This window comes from Rhinichthys klamathensis, unplaced genomic scaffold, assembly GCF_029890125.1.
Source record: "Rhinichthys klamathensis goyatoka isolate OS25496 unplaced genomic scaffold, OSU_Roscu_1.1 h1tg000241l_1, whole genome shotgun sequence".
Classification (NCBI taxonomy): Eukaryota; Metazoa; Chordata; class Actinopteri; order Cypriniformes; family Leuciscidae; genus Rhinichthys; species Rhinichthys klamathensis.
In genome coordinates, this window is record NW_026606763.1 from 439078 (window position 1) to 467029 (window position 27952).

The window sequence follows — 27952 nt, forward strand, 5'->3', positions numbered from 1 at the left end:
TATATCTTGAAACTAACGTTACCCAAGCAGCGTTTCGCTCTCAGATGTGATGGCGGAATGAATAGCCTACATTACCAAAATGTGATTGCAGAATATATTTAAATATTAATATAATATAAAAATTATCCATCAAATTGTCATTTTCAAATTGAGTTAACAATAATGCCTGACCAGTAAATTACTTGGTGAACAAAGAAAACATTTTGGCATTAGGCATTGGAATTAGTTAATGCCTAAAAAATTTAAAGTTTTACCTTATAAATAGAATTTAGTTTAATTTTGAAATTCGTCGCCGGAGTAAATGGGAACATGATTTATTGAAAATATTTGAAAAAATAGAAGTGTTTCAATACTTAAGTCAATACTTTTTAATGGCATGTCAACTTTCCATTCCTCCGCTGCGTGACTCTAGCCACCGCTGGATTGTTGTCAGCGCGAAACACATGTTTGAGCGCGTGAATGCAGATTCTAGCCAGCGCTGGATTCTAGTCAGAGCGCTGGTCTATAACTGGAAAAATAATATAGTCGTTGCAAAAGTAACGATACATAGCTTAGGCTACATGTACATTAAACTGGAAGAAGAATCACAACAAGCGTGTCGGTGAGAACACTCATTTAAACAGCATTCACACCCGAACTTGACTGCACATTATATTTTTGACATTATTGATAATGCTTTCAATCGTAATGCAATAGAAATGAACACAAAAAACCTGCTAGTATACTGACGGTGGACTTGCGGTCAGGAGTAGGCTAGAACGGCCGCGGACGAATGATTTTCTTTTTTTATTTGAGCGCTGCTGACGTTTTCTTTCACGCGCACCATAGGCGTGCGCGCACACACAATATGACATCACAATCTACGCATATGTTTTACAACATCATTTAACATATATGGTCCTAACACTTTTTTAATAGCCCACTTAAAGTGTTTATTACAAATAAATGACTAAATGCTTAAAATGAATCACAGTAAATGAACACAAATTTCCGTTACTCGTGAACGCCCCCCATTAACACCTGAACGCCCCCCTTTCAAGACTCTTGCGTCTAACGCCCCCCGTTGTTCTCTGAACGCCCCCTGGGGGGCGGTACCGCCCCCGTTGAGAACCACTATCTTAAAGGGATACTCCACAGAAGAGTCAAGTTTTAAATAGGAAAAATATCGAAACTCTTTGGTCATTTTTTTTTTTAGAAATGCTAATGGTCTTGTCCACTTCAATGATGCATGCTAAGCTATGATAAAAGTGGTACCGCCAGAACCGGAGATCGGCTGAATGGATTCAAAAACGGTAAAACTCAACAGTTTAACTCTGGGGGAGTTGTAAAATGAGCCTATTTCCAAAAAAAGTGGAGTATCCCTTTAAAGTGATAATTCGTCCAAAAATTTAAGTTCTGTCATCATTTACTCACCCTCAAGTTGTACAAAACCTGTATGAGTTTCTTTCTTCTGTTGAACACAAAAGAAGATGTTTTGAAGAATGTTGGAAACCAGACAGTTGACGGTAGCCATTGACTTCCATAGTATTTTGTTTCTACTATGGAAGTCAATGTCAACCTCAACTGTAATGAAAAAAATGCTGTACCGTCAACATGCTGATATCTCTGTGCTTTTGTTACAGGTTGGCTTGTACAGAAAAGGAGGGCAAACGTACAGGTGGGTTTCATGTGTTTATACAACTTCATATGCAAAATATACAGTAATCTGCCGCTCTGATTAGGCTACCTGGTTTCTATACGTTGCATTTGTTGGTGAGTTGAGTGGAGGTAATCCTGTTTGTGGCTGCGTGTCAGATATCAATTGTGGTGCGTTTTAGTGAATGTCCACCAGAGGGAGGCAGAGGGTTGCTAATCGCACTGAGTTTGTAGGTATTCCGACTTCACCTTTTACTCTCGTTCTGCCTTAAAATGTGTCTGTGGATCGAGTTTCTACTGCTCTTTGTGTACACATCAGAGACTGAATTATTTGACTGTATTTGCAAGAACCTTCAGCATTTAGTATAAGAACGCTTTTCTCTGTTCTTCAGGGATTTTTTGTTTTTTTACACACAAATCCAAATTAATATCTTAGAAACTTTAAAAAGGCCAACCCCCCCCCCCCCCCCATGCTATTAATCTATTAATTTTTCATTACTTTACTCAATACTATTTTTCATTCATTTTATAATACAATTGAATAATACAATAATTTTTGATTAAATTAATCTAAAATGTCAATAATAAGTTATTATTATTTTTATTTATGTAAAAGTATATTTAATTTAAATAAATAAAAATTGCTTGGTTAAATTTAAAGGTGCCATGTGGAATGTCTGCCAAAAAATAAAATTCATATTCCGCATATTCCATACCAGATGGGGGCAGTATACCTCCAGAAAGTTGGCCTACTCTAGTCTGTTTTTTAGTTTCGGTTTGTTAATCTTCTAAAAACCGTCAAATCGTCCGCTTTGTCCCGCCAAACTAAGCCTATTTTGATCGGTGAGTGATGTAGAATATAATGACTGCTGCGCTTGACAGGGCGCATAACGAGCAGAGAGAGAGAGAGAGCGCCCCGGCCGCGCGCGCGCACTCTCACATCTTCAAACAACACGAGCGCAGTCCTCCTGCTCTCTCTCTCCCTCGCGCATATTAATCAAATCAATTGACACGATAGTAAGGCCGCAGTTCATTTGGATATTTTAAGAGATTAGAGACTCAATGAACAACATCTCAACACTAAATTATAAATGCCCGGTCTCATATAGACGCGATTGACATCAGGTTCAAGTACGCCCACAAGCCGTGCGAGTTATTCGTGTACTGCAGTTTGGCTGGTGGTTATGTATGTTGCCCGCATACCGCCTCCCATGGCCGAAACTGGTATTACGACACCAGTCGGGCCGGCGCTAGTAATTTAGCATGCTAATTTAGGTTTATATCTCGGCAGCACTATAACTTGTCAATTTTTTAATGACATTATTGCACTTATTTCTTCTCATTCTTTTGATGCGTGTAGCTCATTTTTTGGATAATTTTACCTCAATTTTTACATAGGGCACCTTTAAAATATTTACTAAAGATGTATTGAATAATGGTCTGAAAAGATATTGTAATTTTCATTTTAATTTAATGAAAATAAATTAAATAATATTTTTGGTAACACTTTACAATAAGGTCTCATTTAACATTAGTTAATGTAATAATTAACATGAACTAACAATGATCAATACATTTGTTACATTATTTATTCATCTTTGTTAATGTTAGTTAATAAAAATACAGTAATTCATTGTTTGTTCATGTTAGTTCACAGTACATTAATTAATGTTAACAAAATAACTTTTGATTTTAACAATGTATTATTAAATGTTGAAATATCGTGAACTAGGATTAATAAATTCTGTAGATGTATTGTTAATGCTTAGTTCATGTTAACAAAGAAACCATATCTTTTTTCATTCATTTTATAATGAAATTGATAAAATACAATCACTTTTCCTTGTATTTAAAATTAAATGTAAATAATAATTTATTTATTATTATTATTAATTTATGTAAAAAGTGTATTTAATTTACATTTATTTAATTTTAATGTCATTTTAAATTGTATTATTTATTTTTTTATAATCACCCCAGCTTGGTGAAATTAAAGATGTTTACTGAAGATTTATTAAATAATGGTCTAAAAAAAGAACACTGTTGTATTGTTTTATTTAATTTAATGACTACTTAACACTATTTTTCATTAATTGTATAATAAAATTAATCAATACAATATTAAATAAAATATTAGTATATGTTATTATAATAAATAATATTAATTAACATTAAATGTAAATAATAAATAAATTATTATAATTATTTTAATTTTAGTAAAATGTAATTAAACTATATTTCTTTTAAAAATGAATCTTACTTAAAAACATATTTCTTATTGAAAAATGTGACTATTAATAATAAAAATGGTCAAATAACAGGTACTTCTGTTGAAGGTAAATGGTGTTCTGTATTAAGCTTGTAAGGAAAAAAGCTGAAAGCTGAACTGACAGTGACACGAGGGAGTGACTAGTCGAGTTCACAGCAGGTACATCCCACCATCAGCCCTATAACAGTCCCGTCAGCCCTCCCTCTCCACAGAGCATCACTCCTGCTCTCCTCCTCCCTCTCCTTCCCTCCGTCTCACCCCTCGCTCCAGAGAGACAGAGATCCTGTGATTTCCTATGGCTCAGTGTCAGAGCTGCTCTCAAAGCATGGGCGCGTATTATTGCCTCGTTCGCAGGAGGTTCAAGAGAAGACGCAAAAAACGATCCGAACGCAAAGGTAAACTCTTTGTTTTTCCACACAAAAGCTTAATCACTTTGAGCCGCTCTGGATCTAAGTTCTTAAATCGTAAATGTTTACTGTAAACATTTGGCACTTGTTATTTTATTTTGTTTTGTTAGATTTATTTGTTTCAACTACATATAAATAATCCTTTAAATTATGTGTAGATTTCTGTTTGCAGAAATTGTCCATTAGTATTGTTTGCGTCGCTCTTATTTGCGATTTGTTAACGATGCCGATATGTAGTTAAACAAGGATCAGGGCCAAGGAAAGTTTTGAAATGTTTAAAATTGTGATTTGCGAGGCTGGAAAAATAATATGATTTTAAATCGTTTTTCTCTTGATAATAAAAAGTTGTTGTGCAGCGAACATATTTATTTTGAGTTGAGTATACTTGATTTCTGTTTGTACCACAAATAGTTGTTTATTACTTTCAGCACATATCGGCATCAATAACGCAAATAAAAGTTAAATTTGATTCCAACTGCCATGAATTTTTTTTTTTTTTTTTTTATCAATTACATTTCTATTAAATTAATATAAATAGTCAAGCCACTGAAACGTCTATAGTACATTTTTAATAAATAATAAATACGTTTAAATTTTATAAAATGTTTTTAAGTTGTGCTCGGCTCTTAAACATTTAATCCGCTATTGTATTTTTTTATTTTGGTGAACATAAAATGACTTTTAAAAATCCAGTCATGTACTAATGGAAAAGCCATGGAAATTCATTGGACAAAATGTGTTTGAAGAAGTTCAAATAGCTCTTAGTTACAATATCAAGTCTCAGACTAGTACTTGCATTATGTCTACCTGGTGTGTTTTAGCTGTCAAGCGTTATGTTCCCCTGCGTCTTGCCCTTAGACGAGGTTGGTAAAAGCTCTTGTACTGTTTCTCTCTCTCTCTCTCTCTCTCTCTCTCTCTCTCTCTCTCTCTCTCTCTCCCTCTTCTTGAGACTGTCGTGTCGGCGCTGAAGGCGGAAGATAGCAGGTTCAATTCAGACAGCTCCTCATGTGTGAAGTTTAATCCGTCTCATTAGAACGGCCACTTCACGCTGCTAATCTCTCACCATGGTTACGCCGCCACTCCAGTCCAGTGCAGCCGCGACTCCAAAGATGAGCAATTGAGTTCGAATTAAGATAAAAGATAACCTTTTAATTCACTTCCGCAGATATGTGATGCTTTGATGGACCGGAGTCCTTCCTGAGATATTAATAAGCAGTTGTTTAAGTATAAAACTAACTTTGCCTTTTGATATGATCTTGCCTTTGTTCCCCTTTACAATGGCAATGACTTCTTTGACTACTTTGGGATAGTGGGAATCACAAGTAATGGCATGTTTTGATTCGTTTGAACGATTTAGATACCTTAACGATGATTCTTTTAGTAGTTTTGAGGGAGAAAGAATGTGGAAATGTTTATTCTTATTGCATTTATAACCCTCAGAAGCCTGTTTTCAGATTATGGGAATTTCACATCTTTCAATAATTTTGCAGGTTTGAAGTCTTCCGGTTCTAAATGCAAATTGAATGGATAAAGTGCAATGATGATTTTTACTAAACGAATTGACCCGTTCACATTTATTGTATATAGAATTTCAAAAACGTTAGCAGCAACTAAAAATAATATACATTTTTTTTAAAATAACATTTCATATAATTACTCATTTATTTGTATTACTTTATTATTTAGTTTTGCTAATTGTCATTTTTACTGAAATGGTTTTGAATGAGAAGTTCTCGATTTCTTTGGAAAACGCTGCTTACAACCTTTTTTTCTTTTTGACAATCGGTTGACTGCTCTCTATCCTAATCCTAAAGCAAGGATTGCAGACATTCTGGCATCGGCTGGGTGAAAATACACACACACACACACACACACACACACACAAAATGAACCGGGAAGTTATTCGCTTTTAGATGCCTGGTTGAAAATATGAAATTTTTAACAGAAATGGGGCACAGCAAATTAGATAAACATGGTTACTTAAGCGTTTCTACACCCTGTGCCATCGTCTCTCATGCTCAAACATGGAGATAAAAAAACCCATTTCCTCTAGACCCAGTGTTGTGGAGTGAAGTCCTGGGGGACGGACTGTGAGTTTAATCTACTGGAGGGGGGAATAAATTCAGCATTAGCTCAAGCGATTCAGGTTTGACCAGCCGAAACCGAGACCGTGTCCAGTCCACCTGTCTCCTCCTCTCACTTTCACCCTCTCTCCCCCTTTTCCCTTCTGATGGACTTTGCGATAAATCCGTCTCCGTGGCATGTGGTCTGTTCTGGAGCTTTGCTGATAAAGTGTGTTATCTATCCCACCTGTTCTCATCTGTAACATCAGTGGCACCTGTGTTTGCTCCTTTAGACGCTCCTTCATGCATTGAGGATAATGGTGGCTTTTCACTTTTTTTTAGAGGTTCGCTCCTAGTTTACCCAAACATAAAAAAGTTATGTTGTATAATGGCATTCCAAACCGGTATGACTTGCTTTCTTTTGTAGAACACAATATTTCAACTGTTTTTGTCCATATAATGGAAGTCAATGGGGTCCAAAACAGCATCACACTGGACCCCATTGACTTGTATGGAGAAAAAAAAAAAAAATTCAGAATGTTTTTTTTTGTGTTCCACATAAAAATGAATGACATGAGGGTGACTGAAGTAATTTAATTTCCTTTTTGGGTGAATGTAACAGTGAATTTTAGTAGAAATGATAAATTGTAAACTCGGAAAAATGCAACTGCCACGTGCCACCCCAAACTCCCACCATTGTCTCAGTATGTCTGACTCCATTTTTCTCTTTCTATCTCATTGTTGGCGTGTATGTCTCAGTACATGTGCGTTAAATGATGAAATCGCTTGATTAGCTTTACGAATTGACACGCAGCCCTGCCGCTGCCCGCCGAGTCCCTATGGAGTCGGCACTAAACGAATGCTGTCATAAAAATTTTACAGGTCCTGTGGTGAAGACATGGCAATACTGGCAGATGCTAATTGTCTAAAAGATGGCAAGCTTTATTTGATGACTTGCAGTTATCATTGTAAACTCCAAGTTTAAAGAGGCTATGACACATTCACAAAGCTGAGAAATGACATTATATTGGACGCATCATTTTTTGCTGCTTTATCAGTAATGTTGTTGGATTATATATATATAATTCAACAACATATACACAAATTTTAATATACACAAATTAAAACTATATATATATATAAATATACAGTATATGTTTTAATTTGTGTGTATATTATGTAGTAAAGATTATAATGTCCGCAACACTGCTACTTACTACCATATTTTAATAAAAAATATTATGTAGTAACTCATATTATGAAATTTAAATCGGATGTTGGTCTGTCACTAATATATATATTTTTGCTTCCACAGGGATCTTCAGCAAGACAATGAATGATGGTAGGGAAAATATAGTGTGTGTCTATTAAAAATATATGTTCAATTTTCATGTATTTTTAAACTAATCTGTCAAATATTGCATGTTAAATTTGATGCACTTTATTGTTTAAAGAAGCTCTGGCCATAAAGCAGCATTTTTAAACACAACACATTTCTAAAGACCGCTTTCTGAGACTTCAAAGCATATGTTCAGTTTTTTCAGTGACCTAGGAAATTGTAAAAATAACTTGTAGGGTTGAATTCAAGTTTCCACTCATAGTCCAGGCAAAGTAGCGTTTTACGACAGACTAATTGTAAAGTCTTTTTTTGCAGCTTAGATCATTTCTATAAGGTGTCCAGAACAACATACTAAAAGTCCTAAGAAATCCTAGTTGAGGAAATATGTTTAATTCTCATCAATCCAATAAGGCCAGGCAACAATACACCCCAATGGGGCTATTTTTTTCCTTTACTCCTATCAAAATGAAACTTTACACAATGAAAGTATCCATGAAAAGTACAAAATTTTGTATTACAAGTTTCTTTGAAAATGAATTATAATAATCAAATGAGCTATACAGTAATCGAATATGCCCAAAATACACCCAAAATTGCTTAATTTTTTCCTTTACTCCTACCACAATAAAACTTTACAAAGTAAAAGTATACATGAAAAGTAACTTTTTTTGTATTACAAGTTTCTTTTGAAATGAATTTGAATATGCACATGAGCTCCACACTTATTGAATATGTCCTAATTTGCATAGGCAGAAACACCTTTCATATGTATGACAAATACTTCCGCCCAATCTTCATCTAATCATCCTACTGCCAATGATGGCAATGCTGCTTTTAGACTGGCCTCTAACCTGAAAACTGCCTGGCTTGGTAGTACCTGGTCTGAAATACTTGGTAACTACAAAAAGAGAAGCTTTGGTGTCTGGCAAAATTATTTTAAAGAGCTGGAATGTCTGGAAAGTGTGTCTATCTGGTTTTTCATCTGTCTTCTGTGGGAGAATGACTTCTGCCAGTAATCTCATAATCTTACCAACAATCATTTGTAAATCTACCAGCCCAAAATATAATCTTACCACGTTACTAATGACTTAGATGGCTATTCTGACTTTCTTCTGATGTTATCTGTGGGGGAATGTCATTAGGTAAGGCTTTTTTGCAAATAAAAAAATTATAATTTAGAAAGCAACTGGAGGCAAGATTGCGCAATCAATTCTTAAGGTCAATATAAGTCTTTTTGTGGCAAGTGACCCAGGTAAGTGTGGCAAGTGACTTCAAATTTATTGTGTTTATGCATAGGTTAACTTACTGAATGGACATGAATGTGGCCTAAGGCCTAGTGTTGAGCTCATTTGCATATTTAAAATAGATTTTACCAAGAAACTAACAACATTTTTGTTTTACAAGATACTAACTTGTAAAACAAAAATGTTACTTTTCATGTATACTTTCACTGTGTGATGTTAGATTGTGATAGGAGTAAAGGAAAAAATAAGCCCATTAGGGTGTATTTTGGGCATATTCGATTAGTATATTGCTATTTGGATATTCAAATTCATTTTCAAAGAAACTTCTAATACAAAATGTTTTACTTTTCATGTATACTTTTACTATGTAAAGTTTTATTGTGGTAGGAGTAAATGTCAATGAAAAAATTAATCCAATTTGGGTATATTTTGGGCACATTCGATTAGTGTATAGCTCATTTGCATATTAAAATTCATTTTCAAAGAAACTTGTAATACAAATATTTTTACTTTTCATGGATACTTTCATTGTATAACGTTTTATTTTGATAGGAGCAAAGGAAAAAAATAGTATTGTTGTCTTTATTGGCACACATCTTGGATTGATGAGAATAAAACATATTTCCGTGTGTATATATATATATAGATATCTAGGATTTCTTAGGACTTTTAGTATGTTGTTCTGGACACCTTATAGAAATGATCTATGCTGAAAAAAATTATTTTACAATTAGTTTTATTTTACTTTGCCTGGGCTATCAAGGAAACGTTTTTCACCCGACGTGTCACCAAACGGAAAACCTATGACATTTTCAAACAGGTTTTCTTAACATTGTACCTCTCTGCCATTGGTCAGCCAAACAGATAGCCACACCCCAAACTTACACCATTGGTTGAGCCAAAACAAAGTAATGTTTGGTGCAGAATAATGGACAACTGGTTTGAAGGAGTTAGCATTTCTGTTTGGTTTACCTTTAATCCAAGACCAATCATATTTGTTGTGGACCGTAATACCTTATAGGCTGACTCTGAAAGTTTGTTTCTTTACTTTTGCTGACACTTGGAGAGAATCAGGCCAAGTGTCTTTCTCTATCTGCACTTCTCTATCTGGCACTACACTTCCAACACACACACCTTTATCTGTCCAGATCTCTCTTTCTATCCCTTTCTGCATTTCTTCAGCTCTCCCTTTGGTCTCTCTCACTCCCATAGTGTTTCCTGATGAGCTGGAGGGTCGTAGAGCTGAGCTATTGCTCGCGTTCAGGCTGCGTCTTATGATCGTACATCTACCCTTCACTCAGAAAGACCCGCTGTGCATTTAAAGCCGGCTGCTCTCCGTGGTCCTGAATTCATCTTTCTTAGCCCGCAGCTCTCCATGGTGCTGAACAAGTGGCATTTAATGCAACGTCCCGTGCTGTTTTAAAGCACCAAATGCAGTTTCCAACATGCTAAAAGTGTCTGCGATGCCATTTCAACTCAGAAATGCCTCTCGCTAATAGCTGATATCTTAAACGCTCCGTTAAGAGAGCCAAGTGTTGTTGTTTTTTCAACTTTAAGAGTGATGAAGTTTACAAGTTCAAGTCTAAAGTTCAGTTTCAGAGTCACAAGCCAGTTTAGAGATCACTGCATACAGTTTGACTCCAATTTGACTGAAAGCGAGAAGAAAAATTGTGGTAAAAGACACGATAATTATAAGATTAAAACAAGATTAAAACAGATGTTGAATGGTGAGTGATGTCGGCTAATTCAGCGACACCACTAATGTGCCAGGCGTCACACTGTGAGAAATGCTTCCTATTATTCCACGGGCTTGCCACAGCTAACCCTTCTTTTATGGCATTTTACCGTTCGTCAACATCAATCGGTGGTCGCCATCAACAAGCAGGTGCACTTATCTCAGAGTGAAATGTGGACCAATTTCGCATTCAGAATATGTGATTTTATCCAACTCCCGACACTTTATATTCCAGTTCTTGCATGCATAATGGTTCCTAAGAGGAAGGTCTTTTGATTTCGCGTTTGTTCACCTAAAACATTTTCTCAGCTCAGTCCGGCATCAAATGGGACATTTCAGAAAGATTGAAAACTTGAGATGACAGGAAATAAAATGGTGTTTATGTCTTGAGTGTCGGTATATCGGCTTTAAAAAGCTTCTGTTGAAGTGCCTGCACACGTCACTCGCTTTAATAGCTTTCATGATTTATCGAGCTTCTCGGGCTTGTTTATCACAGAGTCTCTTATCGACTGTATCCACTTCACTCAGCCCCTTCAAAGACTCATACTGACTGCCGTATCCTCATTCAAGCCAATCCGCACAGACACTTTCATATCTCCCTGCCTTTGGATTCGGTTATTTTGTTTCTGCCAATATTTGTTTCAAAAGATTTCATAAATGTTGCTACAGAGATGTGGCGAAGCTTGAGAATGAGAGAAAAGTGATTGTAAAATGTCTTCTGCTATTCTTTTTTTTTCCTCATTGATGTTGCTCCTAACCGGTATGACCTCGGTTTTTAAAGCATGTTCAAGTATTATATCCAATAAACGGTGAACTGTTCCTCCCCAACAGACGTCTAATTCTTCAGAACTTGTTCCTTGCCTCAGCTCGAGTGCTATAAGTGACTGTTTTCTCAAAGTGTCTCTTTCCCTGATTCATTAGGGGAATGTTAGCATTTAATTGGGCAATAATTGCACCTGCACATTAGATGTCTCCCGTCATTAAAGCCGGTTAATTAGCCTCATTAAGGGAGCAGGCGGAGGGTGTAAGTGGGAACAGATGACTTCAGTAAGCAGAAATCATGATCAGAGATGAATTTTAAATGTCCTTCCCTTCGATTCTCTGTTATAGGAGCCAGTGGGCGGCCCAGGGGCCAGCAGAAGTTCTGCAGTCTGGATGTGGATGAGGAGAAACGCATAAGTGAGTGTTCTGTCATTTTTCCTTATCTATCTCCATCTATCTGGAAATTTATATGTGGATAAATTCTCTTATGTGGAAAGATGTTTCAGTTTCAACAATGTTCTGATTTTGCGTAATTAAAAGAGTTGCAAACAAAGGGCGCCAATATTTTTGGCACAAACTGCATTTGTTTTTAAGTGGAAGATGGGAAGGAGTATCCTCAAGACCTATTTAAATGTTCCTGTCTCTAATTGTTCCTGTCTCTAAAAGTTCAGCATGGTATATTTTCGTTCATCAGTTCTTGTTAAGGCTGTGGCTTAGCAGTTACCACAAATTTTCCATGTGCATTGAGACTTGGTGCTTATGTGGGAAATGAGTGAACAGTCATATATAGTATTGCTATACTTTATATTTTGGGGAAAAACTGGGACAACAAGGTATTACGATAATCACAAATCCCCCCCCCCCCCGCGCGCGTGTAGGAACGTCGGTGCTGACAACACATTTTACAAAATAATATATTTGTCAATAGCCATTTTTCTATCCAAAGTTACGAATTTAACTTGTGCGCAAAATTGGAATATCGCATAATACATTAGCGAATAAAGCACCGTTTCCATCTAGTGAGCCGAAGAGAATAAAATCGTCATTTCCTGTAAAACTGGCAATTCCCCTAAATTACTGCCACCTCAGACCACACAGACGAAACGCAATAAAGTTATCATGCTTTCGTAGGCGGATGCCTGCTGTTTGGGAACGCAGTCGTGTGAGACAGTTCTGGGAGGTAATTATACTGAACCACTTTGACGACAGACTTTGCTCAGGCATTTCAGAACAGCGGATGTACAGAATAGCGGATGTACACGAATAGTGACAGCCCTTGAATTCTGCTCTCTTCTGCTGGTTTTCCGCTCTATCAGTGAGATCCTGTTACGTATTTTCCACTTGATTGTTGTCTTTGAGGGTAGGGCTGGGCGATAAAACGATAACGATAATTATCGCGATATAATTTTTCTCGATAAAACGATATCAAGAGGTCGATAAATGTTCAATAATGTTTATGCGCCAAAAGCGGAACAAAACTCATTTGAACCGCGCGCGCCTCAAGGACCGTTTATCCGCTCGGCTCAAAGTCCAAACGGCAGCTCGAGCTCACTAGAGCAGACGCGTTTTGTCTCGCTCACGAGATCCAGTGAGAAGCGCTTGAATTCAGCGAAGAACACAAATGACTCGGTGATTTATGATTTAAACCAGTTTAAAGGCAGATGATAGCGCTGACAAACAGGAGAAACACTGTTCGCAACGATACAGACAATCTGAATTGATACTGCATCCATTTACCATGGATTTACTGTAACGTTAGCCTAGTAATATTAGCTGCACTATGAAATGTTGGATATACATATTGAATTGTATTATATTATTATTAATGTAGACAATGTATTTAAAGGACTAATGGAATATAATTACAGTATTTAATCATGTATTTAGGCTACTGTTTTTCATACAAATACCATAAAAAAACAAAGTTAAATTTTGCCATGATAGTGAGGTGCTATAGTCTATGCCTGGTTTTATCTGTGGTTATCATGATCTAAATGCATTATACTGGGTAACCAATGGTTAATTTTAATAAAACTCAAACAGACAGATTATTACATTTTACCAAATAAAAATGTGGTTGTTAAATTTTTTTTAACAGATGTTACTGTTTTTGTTAATGAACATAAATTTAACATAGTATTAGCTTGAGTAAGGATGCAGATTTACTGTCAACTCACTGTTAAATATGCATTTCGAGATAAAACATGTAATATTAATATTGCAGCCTGCACTGCAAACTGTGCTGAAGATACGTGCCATCAAAGTCAGGCAACACAAACCTGTTTCAAGACTTGAAACAATATCCCCCTTTAGCACATGCAGAAACTAAGAAATATATGTTTGGCAAGTGTTTGTCATGATATGTTCTGACAATAAAGAGTAGTTTAAAACCACAATTAACACACTGGTTTCTACAACTTTCACTTAGGAGCAAAAATCTGCCATTAAACTTGAAAGAAATAAAGATTTGACATTTATCGTGATAATTATCGATATCGACTGATATAAAAAAATTATCGTGATAATTTTTTTGGCCATATCGCCCAGCCCTATTTGAGGGTACTGTGCACTAGTTCACTGTCTGTAGGGGGCATGGTCAGGAAGTTAACACCGTGCCCAGGAGGACAAGTTACCAACAGAATACCTGTGTGGAGTTTTGAAGCATTATTTTGGGTTATTGGTTGTGTTTAAACTGTTTTGTTTGAAGATTCATCCATGGTCTCCATGTGCTGTTTGTTTTGAGCTTGTTTATTGCACTAAATGTTTACGAATAGGGTCTTCAAGGTAAGGAGATGGGATTGCACCTTAAGATTTACCATTGATTTCTATACGTTTCTACCCTCAACCCTTCCAGTAGATCTCTGTCAGTCTCTTTCTGACACTGATTTAACATTATAAGCTCCTGAATCAAAAGGCAAAGTTACTTTCTCTGGACATCATAGGTTTGTTTATAGGATCCATGGGGATTAGACTAGAAACAACCACGGCCAGGATTGTTCGACAATGATGCTCAAGAAGCACAGGTAAACACAAGAGCCAGTCTTGCCGTTGTGCAACTGAACGAGATGAGATGAGGACCGAAGTACAAACTGTTGTCTCAGATCAAACTAAAGTGCAAACTTTTGGTGGAGAGTGGCCAGAGCCACAGCAAACACAGCTTTTTGTCTTCTAATGCAGAGGTCTTCAACCCTACTCCTGGAGGCACACTGCCCTGCAGAGTTTATATCAAACCTGCTTCAGTCTGTGATTTTCCAGCGATCCTGAAGAGCTTGACTAGCTGGTTCAGGTGTGTTTGATTAGGGTTGGAGTAAAACTCTGTAGCACAATGGGCCTCCAGGAGCAGGGTTGAAGACCTATGCTCTAATGGGTCTTTATGGTAGTGAGAAAGGGATACTCCTTAGATTGATCTCAATAGTCTAAACCTTAAGGCAGCATTTTCTCTTTCTTTTGTCTTTTATTCACATTATATTTGTCCTAAGCACCCGAGTAGTATTGTACTGCAGGATGTTTTAAGTTTATGCTTATGTCCGCATGATAACTGGTTGCGATTTATATATATATATATTTTTGTAGCTTGCGGTTCCTCACTATCCTTCTGGTCAAGTTTTTGAATACTAAATTTGCATTGACGTAATCGTGGGCGGTCATGCATTTAATAGTTGCAGAGTGAGCAAAAATGCCTTAATAGTAGATTGAACTTGATTTTTCATGATATGACCTGATTGTGTAATATTATGTAAAACATTTACCTGCATAATTGTTAGTGTTGTTTGCCATTGATTTTTAGAAGATAACAACATTTAAATCGAGTTACAGGGAGATGAATAAATCTTTTGAAGTTCTTGCACCGAAGTTGCTCACTCTCTGGACATCACAGGTTTGTGTAGCTACCTGTGTACGTCCTCCACCAAAGATTCCAGGAACAACCAAAGTCATGTCCACTCCACTTTCCAAGAGCCTGGAAAGTTTTGGTCTGGCCTAAACATTCTGTGACGCAACTTGATGAGGTGGTCCAGACCCAATGCAGAAGAAAGCCAAGATAAATGCAGCGGAAAATGCTTGCACTCTTTACAGTTCTCTTTCAAACATTCGCTCGGTATCTCACTATGGGAACGCCTCTGAGCGTGACAGATCTGGAAGTACCAATCACACCACGTCTGTCAGTTGACAGACCAATCACGACAGTGATGCGGGAGTCCCACCTCCCTCATATAAACCACTGCCAGTGGTCCCTACTTCATTCTTCGATCTCTTCCCCGTGAAGATCAAAATTGGAAGCTTTCCTTCAGTTGGACCTGTCTTCAAAATAGTTGTTTAACTGTTCTAAGACGAGCCGTCGAGGTACGTCACCGAACGCAGCTATTTTTTGTTAGCAGGTCTTTTACCACTGTAACGGTGATTTTTTATTTGAGTCTGGTATACCACGAGAATTAACGTGTTAGGGCGAATTCTCTTGGATATTCCTTTCTTCTGAGTTACACGTTGTGGTGAGCTTGGATACGGTTATTATTATTATGGCAACTGCAAGTTCTGCAAGCGGCGGTCCGAAAGCAGAAACTTCACGTCCGTGTGCGTGCGGTTCGATGATTTCAGGCAAGGATCTTCATCCTTTGTGCATCGCATGCCTGGGGGTTAGACACGCTCAGGCAGCCCTCGCTAACCCCGAGGGCTGTCCTCACTGTTCTCTCTTCCCGTCGAGGGTGCTAGAGAGAAGAGTGCGAGTCGCGGCCACTAACAAGGGAGATCCCTGCTTCTCTCCGCCGCCCGCGGAGGAGGCTAAAAAGCCCCCTGCGTCATGCAGCTGGGGCGAATTTATGGACGAGGTCTCCCCCCAACTACCTCCCCTTTTTGGATCCTTTACGGATGTAAGAGAGGAGGACGATGAGGACGACGAGGCCATCGATCGTCTGTTGGAGGACGATGGTGAGGAGGATGACGACGATGCAATCCTCCCGCCGAATCCCTCCCGGCCAGGCAGCGCGTTAAGCGAAGGTTCACCCTCCCCGGCTCAGGGGGAGCTCGACCTACTGGAAATGTGCCGGAGGGCGGCGGCGAAACTCTCCATAGACTGGCCGTCGCAGCAGACGGGCCAGGGGACGGAGAGAGATCTCTATGACGGCAAGAGACTGCCGGCACGTGCCCTACCAGCTAAACAGCTCATTCCAGCGGTCCCCGCGTGCGTTTCAGAAATGAAACGTTTCTGGGATAAGCCCTTTTCACACAGGGTTCCTGTAAAGGGATTTTCTAGGCTGGATGTGGATAAAATGGAGGAGTTAGGGATGTCAAATTCCCCTCCTGTCGAGCTGTCAGTGGCACATCATCTCCACCCTAACCGCAGGGCAGCCTTTTCCTCGGCTTCAGCTTCACTGCCAGGACGCACTGAGCGTCTAACAGCCTCAGTGTTTCAGAAGATTTATCGCTCTTCTGCACTGGCAGTGAGGGCTCTTAATGCCACCTCTCTCCTCACTGCTTATCAAGCAGAGCTTATGGAAGAGATGGGGAGGCAAATGGATGCTGGGACACCAAACCCAGCCCTCTGGGAGGAGATTTGCGTTATTGCAGATCTGAACCTGAGAACTTCCAGAGGTCCGGTCCAGAGCTGTGGCCGCAGCATGGGCCTAGCAGTGGTCGGCGAGCGAGCTCTCTGGCTGGGGCTGTCAGGGCTGTCAGACAGAGAGAAGGCTGACTTCTTGGATGCTCCGGTTGAGCCCAAAGCTCTTTTCGGGGCATCGGTCACTGCTATGCGACAAAGGTGTGATCAAAAGAAACAAGAGGGTGAGGCTTTCCAAACCTGCCTCCCTCGCAGATCCACCGTTAAGGTTTCTCAACCACCACGATCCAGGTTTGATGCCCCCCAGCAGAGAGGTCGGTCAGACTTCAGAGGCCCTAGACCTTCTCAGCCTCACCAGACTGAGCCACAGTCTAAGTCAGCTCAGCCGAGGGGAAAACCTTCCTTTGCAGCGGCTGCAGCCAGACACCGACCAGCAAACCCTCAGGGAGGGAAGAAACGGCGAGCAACCTAATATTATATCAGGTTCAGAAAGAAGGGATGAGCAACAGCACTCACGGAGTATCTGTTGTTATCCTCCCTCAAAGAGAGCGGTCATTTTCTCCCCCTCCCGCCAAGAGAAGGCGTCGGACACGGGAATTGTTCAAAGAAAAAAGTTACCCTATGACCGGTTCAGTTGTGAAGTTTGCACCAGTTTTCCCAGTGCCTCACAGAAAAGCACCAGTTCCCCCAGTGCCTCACAGAAAAGTTTCCCTCCCTCCACCCACGGGGTTAAAACAGAGGGCAGAGGGCTGTTTTCTGAAAGATATGTGTGCTGTGAAAATAATAAACACGTTCCCTGTGCATCCAGGCAGTGGGCCGAGGGCACAGCAATGTTTGAAAATAAAAACACACACAAAAACAAAAAATTCCAAATCAGAGCTGCAGTACCCAGCTCCACCGCTAGATGGCGCCGCTGCGTCACTAGTGGACGAGAGCTGCTGCGGCCCGCTCTCTGCTCACGCAGAGAGCTGGCGCGCATGCGCAGTACACCCCTGGGTTTTATCCACAATAAGCCGGGGTTATCGTCTGCAATTTGCTGTAAAACCTCCACTTTTCAACAGTGTGTTAATGTCAACAGCAGAAGGGGAGTCAGCTCAGATTATGGAGGAAGAAATAACCTCTTTATTGAACAAAAGAGCTATTCGAGTTGTGCCGCCGGAGAACAGCCATCTAGGTTTTTACTCCCGGTACTTTGTCATTCCCAAGAGAGGGGGGGGGTCTCCGTCCTATTCTGGATTTACGGAACCTCAACAAACACCTCAGAAAATACAGATTCAAAATGTTGTCCTTAAAAACGTTATCTCAAATTATTCGTCCCAAGGACTGGCTTACGTCAGTCGATCTGAAAGATGCATATTTTCACATAAGCATCTACCCGGCGCACAGAAAATTCCTCAGATTTGCCTATCGAGACACAGCCTACGAGTTTTTGACAGTCCCGTTCGGTTTGTGTCTGGCTCCCAGGGTTTTCAGCAAATGTGTGGAAGCAGCGCTCACACCGCTGAGAATAATGGGTCTAAGAGTGTCAGCATATTTGGACGATCTGCTGCTGTGCGCGCCGTCATGGCAACAGGCAGAGAGAGAGACACAAATGCTTGTGTCTCATTTGGAGAGCTTAGGTTTCAAGATAAACGAAACAAAAAGCTGCTTGGTGCCTACACAAGAGATAATTTACCTGGGTCTCAGACTGAACTCGGACCTTTATCAAGCTTTTCTGTCCGAAGAGCGCATCAGGTCAATTCGCGGCTGTTTATCCCTTTTTCAGAAAGGAAACAGAGTTCCATTCAGACTCTGTTTACGTCTTCTAGGGCCTCTTTGGGCCTGGCCCGTGAGAGGTTAAACTTGAGAGTGACGGGTTTGCCTCCGGGTGTGATTGAAACAATTCAGAATGCACGAGCGGCTTCGACGCGCTCTGCATATGATCGGAAATGGACTGTGTTTGAACGATGGTGCGCACAAAAACACATTGTTCCTTTTCTCTGTTCTGTGGCGGATGTGTTATGTTTTCTGCAGGAACTTTTGGATAAGGGCAGAGCCTTTTCAACTGTTAAGGTTTATCTTGCCGCAATTTCGGCGTGTCATGTGGGGGTTGACAGAAACACTATAGGTCAACACCCGCTTGTATGCAGGTTTATGAGAGGTGCGCGACGTTTGAACAGGGTTTCAAAGCCATTGATTCCGCCGTGGGATCTGCCTGTGGTCCTTAACGCACTATCTCAGCCCCCTTTTGAGCCAATAGAGAGTGTTGAATTAAAGCTCCTTTCGCTAAAGGCTGCTTTATTATTGGCTCTTTCGACCGCAAAGCGGGTTAGTGAACTTCACGCGCTATCGGTTCATAACTCTTGTATGCAGTTCGTTATGGATTAGTCGAGAGTAACTCTCAAAACGAATCCAGCGTTTGTGCCTAAAGTTAGCGAGTCAGCTCTCGCCTGTAAACAGGTGGATTTACTGGCTTTCCATCCGCAGCCTTTTTCCTCGTCAGAGGATGCGCGGCTTCATTGCTTGTGCCCTGTCCGTGCGTTGCGTCATTATGTGGACAGAACGAAAGCACTAAGGAAGAGTAATCAGTTATTTGTTTCATGGGCTGATTCTCATAAAGGGAAACCTATTTCGCGTCAGCGCCTGTCCCACTGGGTAGTGGAAGCTATTATATTAGGTTATAATGGCATGGGTCTCTGTCCTCCGGAAGGGCTGAAGGCTCATTCTACCAGAGGTTTGGCTACCTCATGGGCACTGTTTAAGGGCGTTTCAGTTCAGGACATATGTGCAGCAGCAAGCTGGGCTTCGCCTCACACTTTTGTCCGATTTTATAGAATGGATGTCACTGAGCCATCACTGGCTCATTCCGTCTTAAGTGTGTAAAAAAAAACAAAAAAAAAAACACACACACACACTCATTATGGAGTGTTATGTCGCATACATCACTGAGTTGGTTGACATGCCTGCTTCAGGGAAGCATATCTGCAATACGGGAGTTGTCTATATCCCATAGTGAGATACCGAGCGAATGTTTGAAAGAGAACTTTAGGTTACTTACGTAACCCCGGTTCTCTGATAACATGAGTGAGGTATCTCACCACACGTCCCTCCTTGCAGTGCACGGAGAAGAGATATGCAGAGAATGAAGTAGGGACCACTGGCAGTGGTTTATATGAGGGAGGTGGGACTCCCGCATCACTGTCGTGATTGGTCTGTCAACTGACAGACGTGGTGTGATTGGTACTTCCAGATCTGTCACGCTCAGAGGCGTTCCCATAGTGAGATACCTCTCTCATGTTATCAGAGAACCGGGGTTACGTAAGTATCCTAAAGTTTCCCAGTGCATCTGAGGCTCGCATCACCACAGAATGCACATCACTAATCAGAAATTTGGTCATTACACTGACATCTAATACTGACCTTCTGTTAGCACTGTGTATTTCAGTAGTTTCTTGTCTCTGTTTTCTCTCTCTATACATTTATTTTTCCTGAGCACCAAATGGAGTAACTTGTGCTTTTACTGCAGGATGTTATAAATGAGAATTTACCCTCATTTCCATCAGCTTTGGCAACTGGTTGGTTTGATGTTACTTGTTTAGGTAGTTTTGCTTCTTTCCTGTAACATATTATATAGATATTTATCACATTTTCTTTTGGAAATTGTGTAAATATCTAGAGTTTTTAGTGTGCTTTAAGTATGATCTACAAATGTATTTATTGTCATATTAAAAAGGTAATTAGCTCTCCATCTGTAGTTAAAAATGCTTCTAAAGCAATATTAATATTTTTAAAGCCATATTAATATTGTCTTGACTTTTACGATTGTATCATTTCCATCCAGTTACAAAGAAAGATGATAGAATCTCTAAATTTTACATTTACAAGGTCCTGCACCGAAGGCATTGTAAGTTACTCTCTCTGGACATCACAGGTTCGTGTAGCATGGACGTTAAAGAAAACCGCAACCTGGACAACCTCTCCTCCAAGGAAGCGCTGGGGGAGGGGCCTCACGTAGCCAATGGGAGCACTCGGGGATTGAGCAGGAAACGCCCACTGGAGGAGGGCAATAAAGGCCACGGACACTCCAAATTCCGCCCCAAGAAGCGCAGGAAACCGCAAGGGCCGGTCTTGCCGAAAAATGCTCTCATGCAACTGAATGAAATCAAACCGGGACTGCAGTATAAACTTCTGTCACAGACAGGGCCGGTACATGCACCCGTGTTCGTTATGACCGTCGAGGTTAACGGACAATTGTTTGAGGGCTCCGGCCCAACAAAGAAGAAAGCCAAACTGAATGCAGCCGAAAAAGCGCTGCGCTCTTTTGTTCAGTTCCCCAATGCATCCGAAGCTCATCTCGCGATGGGTCGCACGCTGACCGTTAACGCAGACTTCACCTCAGATCAAGCTGATTTCCCGGACATGCTTTTTAACGGTTTTGAGACGCCAGCAAAGCCTGATGAACCCTTCTACCTGAGTCTCGGCAGCAATGGGTCTCTCTGCTCTCTAAACAAATACCCTCTCTATGTGACTCTGAAAAACAACAACAGGTTACATCCTCCTCTCCCATTACCCCCTGCACTCACAACGCCCCCTACAGGCAGTGGCAAGAATGCTGTGATGATTCTAAATGAGCTTCGGCCGGGACTGAAGTATGAGTTCGTGGCTGAGAGCGGTGAAAGCCATGCCAAGAACTTCATAATGGCAGTTACTGTGGATACGCAGATGTTCCAAGGTTCCGGCCGGAATAAAAAACTGGCGAAATCGAGGGCAGCCCAAGCGGCATTGTCAGGTCTCTTTAACATGCAACTGGACCAGACGCCATCTCGACAGCCAATCCCCAGAGAGGGACTTCAGCTACACCTGCCTCAGGTGAGAACTGTGTACCCCGTTTTTCTTTTTTATAAGGGGTTGTTATTTACAGTACTTTCCCCTTTGACATGACCAACACACACCAGCTAAATACAGTCGTCACTCTTCTGAAATAACTTTTTCATTTATTGTCTACGATTTGTTTTTAAATATTACCATATCAAAATGACCTGTCAAAACTACCTCATATAATGGGCTAAGACTACGATGCACATAACTGACTACGCCATAAATGAATTCAGTTCATTTCTATAAGACCACATACATTGGACCTCTGTCATGCATTTTATCAAGCTTGATATTGAAAAAGCAATTTTAATGCGATTAAATGCTATGCTTGGGTAGCTTTGCTTAACCATCATTTGTCCTTTATAAAGCTTCTGCCAGTCTTCATTTAACAATTTTAATTAAATCAGAATCTACACACGAACGTTTCAGTTGGATTTCAGATGAAGTCAAGCATTAAACCTTTAATCGGTGCGCCAGTGTACACAGCATTATTTACACATTAGCTAATCCTGTTCACAATCCCTCCCATTCCCCCTTGATAACAACCGAAGAGAATAAACAGAATCTTAATTAAAATCAGAGACAGGAGCACTTCTCAAACAAGAAAACGCATCACTCTCACCTTTCTGTCTAAAGAGATCTTTCAGCAAAAGTCTGTCAGTCAAGCAATTCATTTCTTTTGAGATCGAGCATTAAAGACACGTTTTGTCAGCCATTTTGAAATGGAACGTGCTCCGTTTAAAAGTAACAACTTCATGTATTTAGAATTTGGAATTTACAGAAATACGTTGTACATTTTGATAGAGATGTTTCTACAGTTACGGTTGTGGGTTCCACAGGTCCTCGCAGACGCCGTCTCTCGTTTAGTTGTGGAAAAGTTTAGCGAGCTGACAGACAACTTCACGTCTCCACATGCACGGCGGAAAGTCCTTTCAGGTGTTGTCATGACAACCGGTAAGCACAATGCACACTTCTGATAGGAACGTTGATCTAGAAACATGTTCTCTTTGGCTAATTCCCGTCGAACATTTTATCAGGTACGGATGTGAAGGATGCTCAGGTGATTTGTGTCACCACGGGAACCAAGTGTATAAACGGAGAGTACATGAGTGATCGAGGACTAGCTCTTAACGACTGCCATGCTGAGATCATCGCACGCCGATCCCTCCTCAGATACCTGTACAGTCAGCTGGAATACTTCCTCAGGTGACGCACGCACACACTCTTCTGTCTTATAAAATGCAATAATGTATTTTTATTGAATGAATGTTTTATAAATAAATAAAATATAAGTGTGTGTATATACACTACCGTTCAAAAGTTTGGGGTCAGTGAGAATTTTATTTTTATTTTTTGGAGGAAAGAAATCAATACTTTTATTTATCAAGGAATAATTAATTTGATCGAAAGTGACAGTAAAGACATTTATAATGTTACAAAAGTCTTTTGAACTTCCTATTCATCAAAGAATCCTAAAAAACAAAACAAAAAAAACTGTACAACTGACAGACCAACAACTGTTTCAACATTGATAATAATAATAAATGTTTCTTGAGCATCAAATCCTCATATTATACTGATTTGTGAAGGATCATTTGACACTGAAGACACTGACACTGGTGATGCTGAAAATTCAGCTTTGATCACAGGAATAAATTACACTTTACTATATATTCACACAGAAAACAGCTGATTTACACTGGAATAATATTTAATACTATAACTGATTTTTGTTGTATTTTTAATCAAATAAGCGCAGCCATGGTTAGCAGAAGAGAATTCTTTTTAAAGTATTTAAAACCGTACCGACCCCAAACTTTTGAACGGTAGTGTATATATATATATACATTTGCAATATATATATATATATATATATTTATATACATAAAAGCATGCAAATATATACATTTGCATGCTGTTATGTAACGTTGTCAGTTTAATGTTAATTTAATGTGGTAAAAAATGTATAAATACATAATTAATAAATACATAAATTATATTATAAGATAATTTTTGGGTGCTTGCAAAACTGTCTAATAATGATTTATTTTGTAATCATTAAGTATTAACATCATTCACACTAGCCTGTGGATGTGCAAAATTATTTTATGTGTGTGTAATCAATTAGACATGACCTTTTATTCACTGTGAAATAATAAATGACAGATTTGATGAGATGGGTGTCGGGCCAAGGACCTATTTTCAATTATAGACATTTCAAAGCCCTTTTAATGGCCTCTGTTGACATCATAGATCACACAAGTGTGTGTGTGTGTGTGTGTGTTTTCTCTATAGCGACAGCACTGAAGAACATGAGAAATCCATATTCAGATGGTGCAGTGAACATGGCTACCGGCTAAAAAACGATATTCAGTTCCATCTGTATATTAGCACGTCGCCCTGTGGAGACGCCCGGATTTTCTCCCCTCATGAGGCTGCTGCCGAAGGTTTTTTTTTTTATGACGGATGGATGGATTCCCACATTTTGTTGTTGCACTAAAATAAGGACGGGCTTTTAAAAAGTAGTAAACTAAACTCTATTCTCTTTCTTTGTAGACCAGGGTGATCGGCATCCAAACCGCAAGGCACGTGGACAATTGCGAACCAAGATTGAGTCTGGAGAAGGTACGATACCCGTTCGTACGACTAACACCATTCAGACCTGGGATGGAGTCTTGCAAGGAGAGCGACTGCTAACTATGTCATGTAGCGACAAGATTGCAAGGTATGGTGCCATCAATAGCGAAATTAAGTAGAACTGCGAACCATTAACATTGTTTTAATACAAAATATGTGTTCTCAATTGCTTCTCTTAAATTAATTTATTCTAAGTCAGCATAAAACAGAAGTGGTGATTTTTCTTCCTTATTTTGACCTATATCCGAATGAAACAGCTTGGCAAAGTCTTGAAATTGACTGGATGGTTGTGATTTGATGATGTGCACAGATTAATTTATAATAAATACTGCAATATTCCATAATACACAAGTGGAAAAGTGGGACTTGTTTTTATCCACCAGGACATGTTTGAATTGTGTGTTTAAAGGGGTGGGATTGAAAAATAAATGTGTGTATGTGTGTATATATATATATATATATATTAGGGCTGTTATTTAAACGCGTTATTAACGGCAGTAACGCAAACCCATTTTAACGGCGTTAATTTTTTTATCGCGCGATTAGCGGTCTTTTTGGCCTAGCAAACTTTGTAGTTTTTTTTTTTCACATGCTTTCGCAACAGGACGCGGCATGCGCGGCGCTACAAAACCCATTCATTTCAATGGGTTGCGCCGCGCGAGGACGTTTTGAAAGCGCAAGCGGATCTAGCTAGACTGGAAACAAAACAACAGGCACGGCTTGCGAGGTATTTCCTTGAGGTTAACTTTTCGTTTTGAGTGGATGACGAGCGCGAGACGCCGAAATGGATGCCAATAAGATTCTGAATGGAAAGTTTACTTTTAAAAAGTTGCCAAATGGTTCCATTGACGAGACCAAAGTGATCTGTGTGTTTTGTCGTTGTGAACTGAGCTATCATCATCGCAGCACATCCAGTCTGAATTAGCACTTGATGGCCAAGGACACACACTAACACACACACACACACACAGCTGATGCGAATTCTCCGCCCCCTCGTCAATATCAGTACCTCGTCAGTATTTCTTTCACCCTTTTATTGATGGACAGTGTTATATTGTGTGAGAGATTATTTGCTCCAAGTGAGAATGTTAGTGTGAAATTGAACACAGTATTGTCAATGTTGTTTTCAATAAAAAACATTTGCACAAAGCAAGCCGATCCACTTTTCCATGTTGATAAGAGCATTAAAATGAGAAAAAATAATGGGACAAAAAGAAATCAAGAGATAAAATGACAAAATTAAAAAATGTGCGATTAATTGCGATTAATCGCGAGTTAACTATGACATTAATGCGATTAATCGCAATTAAATTTTTTTATCGTTTGACAGCACTAATATATATATATAATGTTTTATGTGAAATAATGTGCATTGATTCATTTAAATATATATATTTCAAATATTATAATTATGCAAATTAAAAGTTTGTCTTTGCAATAGTTATGAACTTCAGTGGGGGTTTATTTTATTTAGCAAATCTATTTGATTTGTCCTTTTCATGTTTTAGCTAAAACCGTTTCTTTTTGATTTCTATCTTTGAAGTATGCACAGTTTAGACAACTTTTTCTATGTAAAACACGGCTGAAGCTTCAGTTGATGATTCATATTGAGAGAGAAAAAAGCTGCTGACATCAGGTGGCCCACTTTTGTGTCGACACCTATCCTTGATCCATTCAATGTCGAACTCTTCCAATGACAGTCTCACTTTTTTCCTGTTGCGCTCAACCTTTAATGAGTCCATCTCGTTAGCATTCTGTCGCATGCATCCAGCGGCACTCAGAAAGCAGCTGATTGGCTGTCTTCTTGGCTCTGAAACCCCAATCACTTCAGCTCTCTCCAGAGCGGGGGGCTCCCTGGAGCAGGGGCATTTGGACCCTGATTAGGACTCTGATTATGGCCTCCAAAAAACAGCCGTCCTGCTGAGGGAAGCCTGCTGCCGTGAACACATCCGCATGCCTCATGTTGGATGCCAAGAATCCCACTCCAGTTAAACGCGGTCGTTATCATCCAGCTGTGAACTTAGGCTTTTCGAGAGCTCGGATCTCATGCGTCACCTTTGGAAAAAACTCCTTTTAAAGGCCTTGAAGAAATTACAGTGATTGAGATTATAGACCCCAGGTGTTATTTTTCCGATCATTTCAATGGTTGCCGTAAATGCGTCTCTGTGCTAGTGCTTTTTCTTGAAATCAGGATGTTGTTTCTTTCCTTTGTGGCTTGTTCTGCAACATAAGTATCATGCTGTATGTCCACAGGGGGTGACTCTTTTTGAACCGCTTACATACGAAGACTTTAACGTTTCCTTCCATCATCAATGAACAAGGTTCACCAGGTGCACACCTGTATTTTCAATAACATTTCCGGGTTTTCTTTCTGCCTTTGTAGATGGAACGTGATCGGAGTGCAGGGATCTCTTCTGAGTTACTTTTCAGAACCCATCTATTTTTCCAGTTTAATTTTGGGAAGTCTGTACCATGCCGACCATCTTTCCAGAGCCATGTACCAGCGCATCGCAGACATGGAAGATCTGCCCCAGCCGTTCACCCTTAACAGACCCCTTCTTAGTGGTAAATCATCTCGAATTAATAAATGGTTGATTTTATCAGTTTTTCAACTATTTGCCCAACCACATTTGTTTCTTCTCTCATCTGCAGGTATTAGTAACACAGAAGCAAGGCAACCTGGGAAAGCTCCCAACTTCAGCGTCAACTGGACGGTCGGAGATCAGGGGTTGGAGATCATTAACGCTACCACGGGGAAAGATGACCTTGGAAGACAGTCTCACCTCTGCAAACATGTCCTCTACAGTCGCTGGGTCTGTCTGCATGCCAAGGTAAAGCATTTCTTTAAAGGTGGATGATAATGGATAAATCAAAACAATCAAGGATTCATTTTTAAATAATATGGTAACTTGGTATATTAAAATGCCAATATCCATTTACCTCTCTCAGCTCAGTGAGACTCTGCGGATCCGAGGATCTCGTCCGGGCTCCTACCACGAGGCAAAACAAGCGGCAGTGGAGTATCACGCAGCTAAACAAACTCTCTTCAAAGCTTTCAACAAAGCGGGACTGGGAGCGTGGGTTGAAAAGCCCATCGAACAAGACCAGTTTTCCCTCACCCCTTAAGATAAACCGAGAGAAAGGGATTGTCTGCAAAAGATCTTTTGTACATTTACATGGAATGCAAGGTTTTAATCTAAGCTCCACAGTTGTCACTTTTTTGCTTCTGTTATTATTGCAAGTCGCTCATTTTCTTATCTATAATAACATGTTTATGTTCACTCAAAAAATGGCTGGCTTAAAAAGAACCCAACTGGAAACTTGGCGCTGGGTAAAAGGTGGACAACATGTTGCGCTAAACAAACCCACACAGTTAACTCTATTGACTATGGCTACGTCTACATTAATCCGGATACATTTGAAAACGACGTTTTCATTTCAAAGAGTTTCATT

At 39.7% G+C, this 27952-nt stretch overlaps 1 protein-coding gene across 3 annotated transcripts; it reads left to right on the forward strand.

The window, feature by feature from the left end:
- Positions 1-1624: 1624 nt before the first annotated feature.
- Positions 1625-27884, forward strand: adarb1a (adenosine deaminase RNA specific B1a). Of its 3 annotated transcripts, none has more exons than XM_056265851.1 (11): positions 1625-1657; positions 7690-7716; positions 11803-11871; positions 20916-21853; positions 22702-22816; positions 22900-23068; positions 24158-24309; positions 24419-24587; positions 26883-27064; positions 27152-27330; positions 27449-27883. In XM_056265851.1, exons 2-11 carry the CDS (start codon positions 7707-7709, stop codon positions 27623-27625), a joined length of 2160 nt encoding a protein of 719 aa, XP_056121826.1. In that variant the 5' UTR covers positions 1625-1657; positions 7690-7706; the 3' UTR covers positions 27626-27883. The 3 variants fall into 3 exon arrangements, with proteins under 3 accessions (XP_056121826.1, XP_056121825.1, XP_056121827.1); XM_056265850.1 differs by lacking the exon at positions 1625-1657 and adding an exon at positions 4199-4299 and having other exon boundaries at positions 27449-27884; XM_056265852.1 differs by lacking the exon at positions 1625-1657 and having other exon boundaries at positions 20870-21853.
- The last annotated feature ends 68 nt before the right edge of the window (positions 27885-27952 follow it).

Bases quoted from the DNA above. Each gene is read 5' to 3' on its own strand.
- adarb1a (XM_056265850.1), top strand. From the start codon at position 4,200: ATGGCTCAGTGTCAGAGCTGCTCTCAAAGCATGGGCGCGTATTATTGC. The intron at 11,872-20,915 runs GTGAGTGTTCTG...TGGACATCACAG, and splicing joins GGATGAGGAGAAACGCATAA to GTTCGTGTAGCATGGACGTT. The intron at 27,331-27,448 runs GTAAAGCATTTC...TACCTCTCTCAG, and splicing joins GGGTCTGTCTGCATGCCAAG to CTCAGTGAGACTCTGCGGAT.